This window comes from Littorina saxatilis, linkage group LG15, assembly GCF_037325665.1.
Source record: "Littorina saxatilis isolate snail1 linkage group LG15, US_GU_Lsax_2.0, whole genome shotgun sequence".
In the NCBI taxonomy this organism is placed as follows: domain Eukaryota; kingdom Metazoa; phylum Mollusca; class Gastropoda; order Littorinimorpha; family Littorinidae; genus Littorina; species Littorina saxatilis.
This window is the reverse complement of record NC_090259.1, coordinates 9,529,965-9,546,192: the sequence shown is the minus strand read 5'-3', so window position 1 is coordinate 9,546,192 and position 16,228 is coordinate 9,529,965. Positions and strand designations below refer to the sequence as shown.

The 16,228-nt window shown below is 42.1% G+C and overlaps 1 protein-coding gene across 1 annotated transcript in view; it reads left to right on the top strand.

Annotated features, from left to right (window-relative positions):
- The first annotated feature begins 209 nt into the window (after window positions 1-209).
- The window catches only part of LOC138948062 (notch homolog 2 N-terminal-like protein A), a 27,701-nt gene continuing 11,682 nt past the window's right edge, over window positions 210-16,228 (top strand). Inside the window, exons 1-2 of the mRNA XM_070319591.1 lie at window positions 210-425; window positions 8,676-8,754. Of these exons, the coding sequence (XP_070175692.1) occupies window positions 362-425; window positions 8,676-8,754 (143 nt within the window). The 5' untranslated portion in view covers window positions 210-361. The remainder of the gene's footprint in view (window positions 426-8,675; window positions 8,755-16,228) is intronic.

Here is a 16,228-nt window from a genome sequence, read left to right as displayed (position 1 = left end):
TTTTACAAACGAATTATGTGCTTAAATTTGATTGATATATAGCATAAAGTTACAAATTGTTCGTATTATTATTAACCACATATGTCTATGAGAGGGTTTTATGCTTTGTGACCTGGAAAATGAGTAAAAGGTAAAATCCGAGCAGGTGCTTTCCGGCGGCGGAGGGATATAATCTTCATGTAAATGTAGTGCACTGTAAAGAGAGTAAACTTTGTTGTGGAAGGAGGGTAGAAGTGTGTGCTGTTCATTCGTCGCTTTTGGAGTACACAATGTGATTTCTTTTTGCGACGTGTCTTGTGGATTATGTGGATGAATATTCCACCAGCGTGAGGAGTACGGATTAATCAAATGTGTTGAAGCTATGCTGGTCACCGGCCGATTGTGTGTGTGGCTGCTAGCATTCGTGCTGTACCCCCACGCGTACGGTAAGTGTGCATTCCGTTACTTTCGCTCGGGTTCGGCCGCTTCCCGCATCAAAATAAGCTGCCTGGAGATGAAATAAACCTCCATTCTTGCCAGGATCGAGTTGATAAGCTTTCTCAAAGTCAGCAAATAACTTTTCTGAGTCCCGATCGCTGGAAGAGAGCCCGCCGCCCGCGAGTTTCTTGAAGGCAGTCTTCTCTTCACAGCCTTTGTTTGGTCTTGCCGTCCATTTTGAACAGAAGGGGGGCTCAGGGAGGGTTTATGATGGGGGAAACTTTTCCCGTACCGAAAACATCAGCATGGTGCTAACTTTTCCTGATACTTTTTCCACCGTGTACTGATAGGCACGAGTTTTTTTGGTCGGGTACTGGAAGATGAGCCTGCTAATGTGATCGGTGGGCACCCTCTATGCCTGTGTGGAGTGGGATGCCAGAACACAGCCTGGTCTTTGATGTTGTAACTGGGTGCGCTATCAGTGTTAAGTACTGCACTGTTATCACAGGCTCCCTCATCAGTGAACTGTATTAATCAGTACGTGTTACAGTGTGATAGTGATACACACAAGGGAATACTGAGTGTCTCTGGTATTGACTGATTCATGTCTACAGAATCAGATAGTATCCACAGAAGGATTTATTTCCCTGTGTGTTTTCTATTCACTATTGTGACTACTCACGGGATGTTGTAAAATATGGTTTATAGTATTCTATTAATCATTAATGTTATGATCATTTTTGTCATATCGGTGATTTTAGTGTTCAAAGACAACAATTCTGCCACCAGTATACTGTATCTATAGATGTATACGAAGCTAGTGCTTAAAAATTGGCAAGTGGCTGTAGTTTGTAATGTAAAGTGAGACAGACTTACACACTAACTTACAGTTACACATTTACTGATATAGTTCCAATTTTTGCTTTTCATGCTTGTTCCCCGTTAACATTATAACAACTGATTCAGTGAGTGTCTTACTGCCTGCTTTCACCAACAGATTTGTAAAACTGAAAAAAACCTGTTGATAGTCAGTAAGTCACATCTTGTCAACTAAATTGGATTTTTTTTCATTATCTTTCATCCATTTTTATTACCGCATTGACTCAGAGGTGACAGGAAAGTCAGCCTTTTCATTATGCTGCTGCTAGTTGGTTATCCTTGATTATCATTATGAGACTGAGAGCCCATAGTCAATACAAGTTTCATTTCCTTTCGGCATCAGCATCCTCTCCTGCGGGACATACAGTTATTGGCCTGTCTTGGTCAGTACAGTAATTAATAGCTCATTAACTAATGGTCAGAAGTATGAATGACATTGATCAGGAATGGGAGTAGGAATAATAGTCCAGTGGAACAGACTCACTGTCACCACATGTCCAGTCAGTCGTGTACACTACATTGGGGTGTGCACGTTAAAGATCCCACGATTGACAAAAGGGTCTTTCCTGGCAAAAAAGTATAGGCATAGATAAAAAATGTCCACCAAATACCCGTGTGACTTGGAATAATAGGCTGTGAAAAGTAAATATTCGCCGTCATGGCTTGAGATTTACTGGCCAATGTGAATGCGTGATATATTGTGTAAAAAATTCCATCTGACACGTCAGAAATTAATATGTAAAGCGCTTAGAGAACGTCAAGCGCTATATAATTATAAATCTCCCATAGATATAAATAGTCATGCCACTTTGAGTTTGACAGACTCATACCTAGTTCACTTCTTGAAAACAAGGGATGTTGTAATTTATTTATTAATTTATTTTTTTTTGTTTGCTTTACGCCCAGCCGACCACGATGGGCCATATCAGGGCGGTGCTGCTTTGATATATATAACGTGCGCCACACACAAGACAGAAGTCGCAGCACAGGCTTCATGTCTCACCCAGTCACATTATTCTGACACCGGACCAACCAGTCCTAGCACAAACCCCATAATGCCAGACGCCAGGCGGAGCAGCCACTAGATTGCCAATTTTAAAGTCTTAGGTATGACCCGGCCGGGGTTTGAACCCACGACCTCCCGATCACGGGGCGGACGCCTTACCACTAGGCCAACCGTGCTGGTCAGGGATGTTGTAATAAGACCATAGGTTTGTAAATCATGCATATTCTTCGGGGTGAACACTATGTATTCAAGTATGTCGTTAGACATCGGACATCGGTCACAGTTGGACAGCACAGTACATGTATCATGTATGCGTTAGTTTTTGTTGACACAAATCTACCCACAGTAGCTGTGCGCTTTCGCATACAGATCTATACACTGAAGTTGCATAGATCTGGGACCATGTGTTTTGCAGTGACAGTCTGACTTTTGTGTGTGAAGGCTAAGTACATTTAATTGTGCTACTGCTAGGTGATATTTGGTGTAATTTGATGTTGAAATAGACAGCAGTGACATTGCATACGTATGCATCATGCAATTGGAGTAACCGAAAGTAAAACTGAGGGAGAGGAGAGGGTTACAGTTGTATTTGACAGACCTGTAGCAAGCTAATAAGTCACATGTCATTAATCATATTTAATGATTACAATCTGGTAATGAGTGTCAAAACATAATAATAGCCTCTATGCTGTGCAGTGCTGTGCACTTCCTTATACTTATAGACTGCATCATTATTGAATATGAAACATGTGTCACAAATAATGCGAATTCTTAGCCTTCAGGATCCAAACAGCTCAAATTGCTGATTCATGAATTAAACGGAGTGGTGCAACACCCGTTTTTATTGTACAGTGGAACCTCCTTTTAAGATCCCCGATTTAAGCCCCCGCCCTTTTATGACAATGCCAGTTTTCAGATTTTCTCTTCATAACCTCTGCAAATTAACCTCCATTTTAAGATTCCCTCTGTTTTAAGAGCTGATTTTCTCAGATTTCTTGAGGTTTGAAATGGGGGTTTCAATGTATCATGATTTGCCCCCAGCTGCCATAAAAATTAACATGATGCAGTTGCATCAGGTTAAAGTAATCATTGAGTAGCTTTCAAAATTAAAATTGAATGAAGAAAATGCAGAGATTTAATTTTTAAATCTGAATATATGTTAATGTTATATTTGTAATGTTTTTACTACTAAAAAGTAAAGTACATGTATGTAAAATACTAGTGACAATGGTAAAACAAAAAATTAAAAAAACTGTGCACCTGGCACACCTTTTGTTTCTTGATCGGCTTTATTATTGAACATGCAGCGCACAGAATAATAAAATAATATGATTAAGTTAAATGGATGTACAGTCAAAGTCAAACATTAATCATGTTGTCGATTCATGAAATATGGTGCAGCTACTGTTTCAAACTTTAACTATTTGGTTAATTATTTAGTGCTTTTCGCTAATTTATCTATCAGGTTAGCTTGAAACTGAATAAAGAAATGCTCAAGTTACTGTCTGATAGTGATACATGTATCGTGGGTTTTTTTTCCTGGTAGCAATTGTAAATGATACTGTAAGCTTCTCAGTATCATGCATTCATTGAATGACCTGTTAAGCGTCATTCCCATAAATAACACCAACACCAGACAAAGACTCGTGACTGTTTAGGCCAAAAAAAATAATAGGTGTGGTTACGGTAACATAGCCAAAAAAAATAGGGTAGGAAGGTAGGCAATCACTTTTTTTTTTTTTTACTTTTTTTTCTAATGTGTACAAATTAAACCTACTTGACAGGGAAATAAGTGTGCGACTCGGGCGCTTTCGCTTTCATTGCGTTTTCTGCACTCGTTTACTTGTTGTTTTGGGTATTTTTTTGACAAATGTAATAAAAAGTTATAGGGTCGGCCCCAAAAAATAGGGTAGGTCGGGTTACCGTAACCACACCTATTTTTTTTTTAGGCCTTAGCTCGCCATTAATAGGACATAGAAAAATAAAATGGAAAAACTGATGCAGTTGGTAGCACAAGTCTTTGTCTGTCATAATGTCGGATGTTTCAACATTTTTGTGCAGGTTTTAGGTAACCTTTGGGCTGATTAATTTATTTTTAATTTAGTGTCAATGGACAATGATAAAAGTTGTCCAGCCCCAAGTAAGGCCCCCCCCAAAAAATAGGTGTGGTTACGGTAACATAGCCAAAAGAAATAGGGTAGGATTTTAGGAAGGTAGGCAATCACTTTTTTTTAAAACTTTTTTTTCTAATGTGTACAAATTAAACCTACTTGACAGGAAAATAAGTGTGCGACTCGAGCGCTTTCGCTTTCATTGTGTTTTCTGCACTCGTTTTTTGTGTACGTGTGTGTTTTTTGACAAATGTAATAAAAAGTTATAGGGTCGGCCCCTAAAAATAGGGTAGGTCGGGTTACCGTAACCACACCTATTTTTTTTTAAGGCCTAATGGCACAAAGTGTTGGAAATCTGCATTCTCATGATAATTGATTTTCATTATTATTATCTGCACGCTCATATGAACTAGTATTTATAATATATATGTATATATATACGACTAGTGTCTGTGTGTCTGTCTGTGTGTCTGTCTGTGTATCTGTCTGTGTGTCTGTGCGCGATGCACGGCCAAAGTTCTCGATGGATCTGCTTCAAATTTGGTGGGCATATTCAAGTAGACCCGGGACACGACACAACCTGGTCGATATTTCAACACGTGCTCTCAGCGCGCAGCGCGGAACCGATTTTGGTTCCACCTCAGCTATTTTGGTTTCACCTCAGCTTACCCGGGCCCCCATACTGACACACCATAGCCGCTACACCACATCACAACGCCAAAGTTCTCGGTGGATCTTTTTCAAATTTGGACACCGTATTCAGCTACACCCCGGACACAATATCATCGATGAGATATTTCAACACGTGCTCTCAGCGCGCAGCGCTGAACTCATTTCCGTTTTTGTGTTCATTTCACCATTATAAGTAACTCTTCCTTATCTTCTCCAGTGTTTGGCGTTTATCTCCCTTCCTTCGTGTGGCTTTCCCGTTCAGTTGTAAGTTACTACACTGCGCTGTCCACTGCGCTGAGCGTCTTCGGATATTCCCGGCGTTCTGTTACTGTTACCTATTTTTAGAAGGTCAACGCAGTGTACAGAACGTAAATTGGACCCATAAATTATCCTCACTGTAAAAGTGCAAAGGTCGAATCAATTTATAGCCACGCGAAAAATACACTGTCATCTATCTCTCTATAGATACGGCTTCTCTGTGTGTGTGTGTGTGTGTGTGTAAGTGTGTGTGTCTCTATGTAAGCAACACCTGTGCATTCTTCAGTTCTGTTTGTGATGTGGTCTGGCGGCTTTTGTGTAATTTTATGTACTGGCCTTCCTTTGAGAAGCCATAACTTGCTCAGTCCTGTTTGAGTGGAGTTCGCCTACAAAGGTGATTAACACGGTTACATTCGTCGACAAGGATGGGACTCGATATGGTCAGGAATGGCATTATGGCCACTGAATCATTTTCGTGCTGTTCCCATTCCACGAATCTGGGAGGGACCTAAGCTTGGCGGGTCCATAGTTCGGACCCGGCGAAGCCGGCGTACGGCTCTAAGTACTTCTTCCCGGCGAAGCCGGCTACCCGGCGAAGCGGGTATTCATTCTAGTGTTTTATATATCATAATATGATTGAAAAGATGCCGCCAGTTTTCCTTGTGTAGGGATGCCTTTGACTTTTCTCAATGATGTCTTCTCAACATCGTGAGACATACATGTACCCCTGAGCACACAGTTTAACAAAATGCGCACAATCCAACAAGGTGTGTGTTACTGTTACATAGTTACTCTGGTTGTCAGAGATGCTCTGCAATATGATCATAATAGTGAGCTATACAAACTAATATCCAACTGGCAGGCAGGGTTAACATACCTGTAGACACTTACTGCACTTTGTCACAATGTAGCACTACTTTGCTGTGATATTTCAGAATTTTGCGATCAATTTCACAGGTGGATACTGTCTGATCACACATCATCCCATCATTAAAAAAAAATGTAAATGATGTAGAGCCAGGACTTGAGTTCTATAAACTTTTTGAAGTTGTTAAATTATCTGAATTCTGATAAATTTCAATTTTCATTGATGTTGAAAATCCTTGCAGTGCAAGTACCAGTATGTCGGAATGATACAGTGATACTAGAAAGCCTGCCCCTTTAATCTTGTTGAAGATGTTGTAGCTCATCCTGCTTGTGAGTAGATAGCTTTATCTTGTCTTGTGTCAAGTGGGAGACAGGGATAAGAGAACAAAGCACAAGTGGCTGCTTCACACAAACTGAAAGACTGAAGTGTCAGGAGTTGGAAAAGTGTGGTATCATCAGGTGATAAGTGCGGTCACCCTTCTTCTTCTTCCATATTGTGACCACGGTCATTTTGGCTGACCATTATGTCACATTGTGGAGGGTTGCAGATTCCAAAGAGTGAGAAAAAAAAAAAAAAAAAAAAAACAAAACAACCTAGCTAGAATCTACTGGGGGCTGGGGAGTTCCTGCACAATGCAGGAACTCGACTCCTGCGCAGTGCAGGAGTCTGGGGCCTGGGGGTGTGAGAGGAGGAGGGATGAGGGGGTCTCGTTCCAGTCCCTGATTGTTCTTGGGAGGAAGCTGTTCTTTCTGTAGTTTGTTCTCGCTGGGATCCGCTTGAATTGCTGTCTCTCTGTGGGGACTCCTCTTCTAGCCCTTGGGGCGAGTAGGTGTAGCTCCTCGCACCTCACATGTGCGGATCCCGATGTGATCTTCTTCAGCATGGAGAGCCTGGCCTCTTTCCTGCGTTCTTCTAGCGAGGGCCACTCTAGTTCGTTGAGCATGTCGTCCACGCTGGCCGTCTGTTTGTGTCTGTTGAGAACAAAACGAGCTGCCCTACGCTGCACTTTTTCAATCTGACTGACCTCTTTGATCTTGTGCGGGTCCCAGACTGTGCAAGCGTACTCGACTATTGGTCGGACAAGTGATTTGTAGGCTAGTTCTTTTGTCTTTGGAGATCCGATTTTCAGGTTTCTCCTCAGCATGCCTAGTGCACTGTTGGCTTTGGCACACACGTTGTTGATGTGTTTGTCCCAACCTGCATCTTTCTGAATGGTGACGCCCAGGTATTTGATGGCGTCCACCGACTCCAGCTGGTGGTCATGGAGCACGTAGTCGTGGGGCTTGGTTGTTCTGCTTCGAGTCATTGGGAGGGTGTTGCATTTGTCAGGATGGAATGACATTTCCCACTCTTCTTCCCATGCTTCTAAGCTTCGCAGATCGTCCTGGAGACTCTCGTGGTCTTGTTGAGAAGTCACTGGCCTGTTCAGCATGGTGTCGTCTGCAAACAGGCGCGAGCTTGAAGTGACTCTGTCAACCCTTGTTGAGGTTTTGTATACTATTAAGTATTTTTGGGGTTTTTGTTTTGTTTTTGCTATCTAAAAGTAAAAGAGGCAAATGGTTTTCCCCAATGGTATTCGCTGTACATGGTTACCATTGACTACCAACCCTCAACCCCCCCCCCCCCCCAACACTTCACCTTTCCCCAAGATTGGCAGAAATATGAATTGAGAAAATCAACTTATAAAACTAAAAGGGAGGGAGTCTGCTCTTATTCTTAAGTTAAAATGAAGGTAGTCTGATAGTAGTTTTGAACTGAGAAAGCAGGAGTGTGAAGCCTTTCTAAAGCTTGAAACCAAACTATTAATTAAGAATTGTAGTGTACACGTGTGTTTTAGTTTACCTGGAGTGGGGTGGGGCTAAAACTTAAGTGTTGCCAATGTCAGGTACTAATTTGTTGGCTTGTGTGTGTGTGTATAAAAATAACCCTCTGTCTGGCAGACTATCAACAAGTTTACAATATAAATTCCATACATTTTTGTTTGATGGTTTCTGTTGCCACTTGCACTGTGTAGTAGAACCCCCCTTTTATATAAAATGAAAACCTCCAAAAATCGGAGGTTATGAAGAGGAGATCTGAAATAGCAGGGTCTTTAAATGGGGCGTCAGTCTCTTAAAGGGGGGATTCCACAAGAAAAGCAGTATGTGAGAAATGTTAAGTCCTTTGTACTGGAAATTTGCATTCTCCCAGTAAGGTCATATTGTACTACGTTGCAAGCCCCTGGAGCAAAATTTTGATTAGTGCTTTTGTGAACAAGAAACAATTGACAAGTGGCTCTATCCCATCTTCCCCCCTCCCCCCGTCGCGATATAATCTTCGTGGTTGAAAACGACGTTAAACACCAAATAAAGAAAGAAACAAGAAAATCTGTCCTGAACACTTAATTGATAGGGTACCAGAAAGTACATTTTACATTGATTTGATGTGATATTATTATAACTCTTGTGCTTCGGTGTGTTTGCAGGTTTCCCTTCCTGTCATCCAAATCCGTGTACGAATAACAGGCCGTGCAAAACATCATCTAATGGACACAGCCAATGCGAGTAAGTATACAATACATGTATACAATACACTGTTTATACAGTCACTTGAGTTGTGTACTGTACTGGTAATGTTGTGTGCATCATTTTACAGTTCAGCTCAACAAATTGTTTCAGCAACTTTACTGCATTTGGCGAGTAGATTAAAATTTTCACTCGCCAGTTACATGTTTCTACTCGCCATTCTCGCCACTTTTAGGTCTGGTTAATCAGAGTTGTTCAGCATTACCAACTTGGTTTGAGCAGTGCCCCTGGAGCAATTTTTTGAATAGTGCTTTTGTGAACAAGAAACAATTAACAAGTGGCTCTATCCCATAGCGATTTAACCTTGAACGGTTGAAAACGATGTTAAACACCAAATAAAGAAAGAAAGAAAGTTTGAGCAGTTCCAAAGTTCAAGTATTTTCTCAAGTGAGAGTGGCTGCAATTTACTGAAAAGGATGTTTGTGATACAGTGGTACCTGTGATGAAAGGACACCCTTGGGACCAGACAAAAGTGCCCCTTAATTGCAGGTGGCCTGTCAAGTGTCTTCTTCTTCTTCTTCTGCGTTCGTGGGCTGAAACTCCCACGTACACTCGTGTTTTTTGCACGAGTGGAATTTTACGTGTATGACCGTTTTTTACCCCGCCATTTAGGCAGCCATACGCCGTTTTCGGAGGAAGCATGCTGGGTATTTTCGTGTTTCTATAACCCACCGAACTCTGACATGGATTACAGGATCTTTTTCGTGCGCACTTGGTCTTGTGCTTGCGTGTACACACGGGGGTGTTCGGACACCGAGGAGAGTCTGCACACAAAGTTGACTCTGAGAAATAAATATCTCGCCGAACGTGGGGACGAACTCACGCTGACAGCGGCCAACTGGATACAAATCCAGCGCGCTACCGACTGAGCTACATCCCCGCCCTGCCTGTCAAGTGTCATGACAGGTATAGTTTGGTCAAGCTAATACATAGACCAAGGAACAACAGATGTCCTTTATTTGGAGATGTCCTCTCATCAGAGGGGTCTTACATTGCAGGCACCACTGTATTACCAGTAGCTTGGCTTGTCTTGTCTGAGGTGGTTTTTATATTCTTGAAAGCTGTTTGCATTCTGTACCTAATTACTCGTGTGTGTGCACCTCCACTGATCCAGTGCAATCGTTTATGGTTTTATCCTTGACATTTTAGTGCTGCCATTTTGGGAGCTGTCATTTTGAGTTGAATGATTCATAGGCATTTTTACAAGCCCTGTGCTAGTTTTGCTTGCCCCTCATTGCTTGCACAGTCAATGTGCAGGTTTAGGGAGCACCGGCACATCTTCTTCTTCTCATCTAATTAAGGTCTGGGGGGGGGGGGGGCACTACTGTTAGCACGGTGATTATGATACAGGGTTTAGCCTGGGAGAAAAAGGCAATCCTCAACCAACTTCCGATGGGACATAGCTAGTCAAAGGCAAGAAGCGCCAAAGATGCCTGTACGCGTTTTGACCAAAGATGCAAAATGGTACAATATGGTGCCATTTGAAAATTAGCTGCTATATCGTGTCATCTCTGTATGTTTACGTGTGTGTGAGTAATCCGACATAAAGTGTACAATTGGTTGCGCAGTGGTACGTAATCTCAATGCGCCCTTTGACGCACTGAAGGGAATTGGGATGGGACATTTTCAGATTTAATGCACCAATGGCGCAGGGCGCACTTGTAAATGAAACCCTGATGATAAAGCTTGTCTGTAATGAGCAACACACAGAAACAAGGCCTATATTAAATGTACCAGCAATTCGCGGTGAAACACCTTCAGTACATACCATCAATTTCACACAAGCATTTTCTTATAAAAAATATTTTGTTGGTGCAGAATGTGGTAGTGGTACTTGATGCTGTTTTGCTTGTTGCTGGTAATTTACAGTCAAACTTTATTTTGATCTTAGACTTAAAGGTCCTTGTCTACATTTTTATACCGAAATCGCCATTTGACCGTTAAAATGCAGAGTCTATTATCTACAAATATCAACAATACACCCCCTTTCGATCAGGAAAGACGAAGCCAGTGTAGCCGTTTGAAAATTCATTGTAGTATTCCAGCGTAGTACTCATAGTAGGATATATCCTTATTTGGAAAATGCCAAGCGCAAAACTCCTCTCAAATCCCGTGCATTTCGTGCGTTTAAAAAAAAGCGTGGACAGCGCTCCAGTGTCAAACTGTTGCTGCACTTGTTTGGGCGTGGCTATAAGCATAGTGACATGAATTTGATTGGTCATTATTTTTAGGCAAAGCACATGTTCTCAGCAAACAGAAAACAAAATAATTATTGGAAGCGTGAGTCACGCTACCCAAAAATAAAATCTTTTTTTACATATATATTTTTTTTCTATAACTTTTTCCCCCATGGTTTATTCATCATCTGACATAACTTTTTAGCGAAATCTAACCATAAGATTATTGAAAAAAAGCAAAAATGTAGACGACCACCTTTAAGATTAGTGCTTTTTCGTTCTTGAAACATTCTCCGTTTAGAACCACTCGAGTGAAGGCCCAGGTTTTAAGAATTCTACACACACGGTTGGAGGGGGGGGGGGGGGGTGAAGGGAAGCAGATTGGGAACTTCTCTTTAAACAATTTTTTTATTTTATCTTTTTTTTTTAACTTCGAAGGGTCAAATCGATGTTATTGCATTAAACAGCACACTTCACAAATTCCTTGGGGGGGGGGGGGGGGTATGCCCTTGACACCACAGAGGTCAAGGATCAAACTCCTTTTTTTCCTGAAGACCTACGTTTAAAGCCTCAGAACATGGCAGCGAGAGGTAGGGGTTCCGCTGAAACAATCTCCTGTAAACAAGCAGTAGTGAGTGTTGAACGATCGGCAGAAACAGCCAATTTAGCAAATTCTGCGAGCGCTGGCACTGCCAAACCTGCCTGAGTTCTTTCAAGCCGTGATGAAATGTTTAGTCACCCCTACCCCCGCCCCCGCCTTGCGCATTGTTATGAGGGTAGGAGCACTTCTTCTGGTCCTGTTTTCCACACACAACATCACTCTCTCTCCTCCCACTCAAACTGAAGAAAAGAGGGAAATAATAAAAGAGAAGCGAGAGTGAAGGAGGGTATAGGAGGGAGGTTCAATAGATGAAACCGCGCGTTGTTTAGAGGGTAGAAGCACCTTTTCCTGTTGTTTTTTGTAACACCCCCCCCCCCCACCTTATATCCCCCCCTCTCTCTCTCTCTCTCTCTCTCTCTCTCTCTTCCCACTTATAACCTGGTGGGTGGGGGTTTCCATCGAGCAAGGTGAGATGTAGGTATGAAATAAACCGTGCAATGTTTAGAAGTTGGAGGCGCTTTTTCTGTTTTTACATTTAGTCAAGTTTTGACTAAATGTTTTAACATAGAGGGGGAATCGAGACGAGGGTAGTGGTGTGTGTGTGTGTGTAGAGCGATTCAGAGTAAACTACTGGACCGATCTTTATGAAATTTTACATGAGAGTTCCTGGGTATGATATCCTCAGATGTTTTTTCTGTTTTTGATAATTGTCTTTGATGACGTCATATCCGGCTTTTTGTAAAAGTTGAGACGGCACTGTCACACCCTCATTTTTCAATCAAATTGATTGACATTTTTGTAAAGCAATCTTCGACGAAGGCCGGACTTTGGTATTGCATTTCAGCTTGGTGGCTAAAAAATTAATTAATGACTTTGGTCATTACAAATCTGAAAATTGTAATTAAATTATAAAACGATCCAAAATTACGTTTGGCTTATTCTTTGTCATTGTCTGATTCCAAAAACATATACATAGATAATTTAGATAATTTATAATGTATTGCCAAGTGTACAATACATGAATGAACATGTTATATGTTATATTCGGATTAAAAACAACCTCTAAATTAAAAATATAAAAATTATGATCAAAATTAAATTTCCGAGATCGATTTAAAAACAATTTCATCTTATTCCTTGTCGGTTCCTGATTCCAAAAACATATAGATATGATATGTTTGGATTAAAAACACGCTCAGAAAGTTTTAACGAAGAGAGGTACAGAAAAGCGTGCTATGCAGCACAGCGAAACCACTACCACGCTAAACAGGCTCGTCAGTTTCACTGCGTTTTGCACGAGCGGCGAACCACGGTCATTGTGAAAAAATGCAGTGTGTTCAGTTTCATTCTGTGAGTTCCACAGCTTGACTAAATGTAGTAATTTCGCCTTACGCGACTTGTTTCTTCTCCATACATCTAAAAATAAAAACAATCGCCCTCCTCTCGACTCTCTCCCCACCCCAATTCCTCTCCAAAGAAAAAGAAAGAAGCGAGAACTTTCGTTGTGGCAGGCAGAAGGTAGGAAGAATAGATAAAACCGCAGTAGGTAAGTTTGCGCTGAGTGCCCCCTGGCCACAGAGCACCTGCCTACCTGCGTTACCTGAGGGCATCGCTCACAGGTGAATGGCATAACAGAGAGTTTACCTGTCGTGCCGCCTTTCTACCACCTACCTCCCTCCCCCTCCTCTCTCCTTATGCCCTCGACCCTCTTCTGTTGTTCTGAAAGTGAGAGCGTTAGTGTTACAATGGAAGCGTGCGCTCGCCTTGCGTATTAGCTGTCTTGTGTATTCTCCTCTGTCTCTCAAGTATTGCCTGTCTTGGTTTTCTTCTCACTGTCTCAGGATCTCTGTCTGTCTGTCTCTCTCTCTGTCTCTGTCTCAAGTCTGGCTTCTCTCTCTTTCGCGCGCCATATCACCCAACCCCCCCCCCCCCCCCCTCCCCCCTTGCATAGCCTGTCGTGTGTTTCATCTCTGTCGCTCAAGTACTTGAATTCTCTCTCCATCTGAGTCTCTCTCTCTCAAGTACAAGTTTAAATTCTCCCTCTCTGAGTCTCTCTCTCTCCCTGAGTCTCCCTCTCTCTCTCTGAGTCTCTCACTCTTTCTGAGTCTCTCTCTTTCTGAGTTCTCTTTCTGAGTCTCTCTCTTTCTGAGTCTCTGAGTCTTTCTCTTTCTGAGTCTTTCTCTCTCTCTCTCTCTCTGAGTCTCCCTCTCCCTTTCTCTCTGATGTCTGGCCTCTCTTTCGCGCGCACTCTCACTTCTCTCTCTACCTCTCCCCGTCTCTATTGTATACTGTGGTTCTTTTCTTTGGTTTCTCCTTCATCTCCCTCAAGTCTTCCATCTTTGTCTCATCTTCTCCCCTTGGTTCGTAAAGTTCCGCGTGTTAACGAAGTTCACAGCATTGGCTCTGAATGCTTGGTCCCTGTCCCATCTCCCCTCCTACTACCCATCCTCTGCCCTCCACCCTTACCACCTTTGTCCCCGGAGTGTTTAGTTTTTCCGATCCCTTTATCGCATCTTATCTAACGGAGCTAGAATTTCATGGCTGTACCAGATCTTGGATCCTGAATGGGAAAGAAAGAGGTGGGAGTGCGGAGAAAAACATGCATCATTCAGCTCTTGATATTATTCTCTGAATGAGCCAGATTTTCATTGCTATACCACATTTGAATTTGATACAGAATGGGTAGAAAGAGGTGGCTGTGGGGAGCACAAATATATGTACATATTGTATGGTTCTTTATATTATCCTCTGAATGAGCTAGTCTGCCGTAGCACCAACACTTGTGAGAGCTAATGTTTCACAGAGAAACATTTCTGTTTGTTGCATTCAGATAATACAATTGTAATACTGATTCACGTTGGAATGTGTGCACAACTGGAGAGAAGATGTGCAACAACCTCGACCGTATTCATGGACCGGTGAATTCTTGGCGCATGGTACCTGTCAATATGATAAATAAATATTGTTATAGCGGTTGATAGAAAAGCTCGTTTGGTTTGGAATTTTATGCATACATATATATATTATAATATATGTATATTCAAAGGAATGCTCGGACGGGCGCAAGTGCAGGGATGTTGCTTGGATCTAAATTTTTTTGGCAAATTGCTGAAATGGCGCAAACAGTTTGGACATGTTTCAACATTTCATTTTCACCACCGAAAAGACGTTCGACAATTCTACCGAAATGGGGGAGATTTAAAAGAAATGAGTTTAGGTGTTCTACCGACGTTTAACAAAATCCCTGCGTCAGAGAAAAACCAAACGCTCGACTTGGGTGCATAGACCTGTGCATTCCCAAAGGCCATTCACATACATTATACGTGTATGTTGACTGGCTCGTTCGAATCCCGAACATGTAAAAGTGTTATACCCGCGAGGATGAATCGTCACCCAACTCCGACCCCTTGGGGTTAACCCTACACCCTAAATAAAAAAATCCGTTTTGTTCTCGAGCGTCAGTGCTATGTGCTTTGTGAAACTTTACTACCGCCAAGATTAGAAACATCACCCCACAAAAATGTGTCGCCAGTCACATAAATTAAAGTGCAATAACTTGTATTTTGACACGAAAACATGTTAGTTGCAATCACAAACCGTGTGTGACAAGCCGGTTGGCGATTTACCCCCCGATATTTTTACGTACAACCAGCAAATTGCCGGAAATTTACGATCAACGCGAGCACTTTCCCTCTTAGTGCAATGTAATGCCATTGCTAGTCCAGTATCAATATCAGAACTTTATCACACCACTTGACGTGGTAAGGTGCGAGTAGGCCTTATGAACAGCATTGTATGACAATCGGTGTTGGTCGATATAAATAATGATCGCCAATACAGTGTGGCCGAGAGGGAAATGAATAGGCTTTAGTTGTGGAGGTAGGTATCAATGAAATAACTGCTTGGTGTATGGGTGTCTTCGTCGTCGTTTCGGTTTCTGTATCATCTGCTGCGCGCGCATTTTTATGTCTTTCTTTAAAAAAAAAAAAAATTATTATTATTATTATTATTATTATTATTTTTTTGTTTTTTTGTTTTTTTGTGTTTTTTGTTTTTGGGGGGGGGGTTCTATTACCATAATTATCAGTTGAGAGGGAAAGAATGTGTTCAGTTGTGGAGGTAAGCATCAGTTGAATAATCGCTTGCTGTGTGTTTTGTCTTCATCGTCAGTTCAATTTGTCTTCAATTCTTTTTGTTATGCTTAGTGAGGGAGTCTAGGCAGGGTCTCACGTGCTCTTCGTCGTCGTCACCTACTTCTTCTCTCTCTTTCTCATGCCTCCTCATCACACCCCACTCCCTCGGCCTGTCTGTCTGTCTGTCTGTCTTTCTCTCTCTCCCTCTCTCTCTCTCTCTCTCTCTCTCTCTCTCTCTCTCTCTCCCTCTCTCTCTCTTTCTCTCTCTCTCTCTTTCTTTCTCTCTCTCTCTTTGTCTCTCTCTCTTTCTCTCTCTCTCTCTCTTTCTCTCTCTCTTTCTCTCTCTTTCTCTCTCTCTCTTTCTCTCTCTCTCTCTTTCTCTCTCTTTCTCTCTCTCTTTCTTTTTCTCTCTCTTTCTCTCTCTCTCTCATGCCTTCTCACCCCCCTCCACACACCCCCCCTGGCCTTGTCTGTCTTGCTCTCTGTCTTTCTCTCTCTCGCGCGCTCTCTCTCTCTCGCGCGCTCTCTCTCTCTCGCGCGCG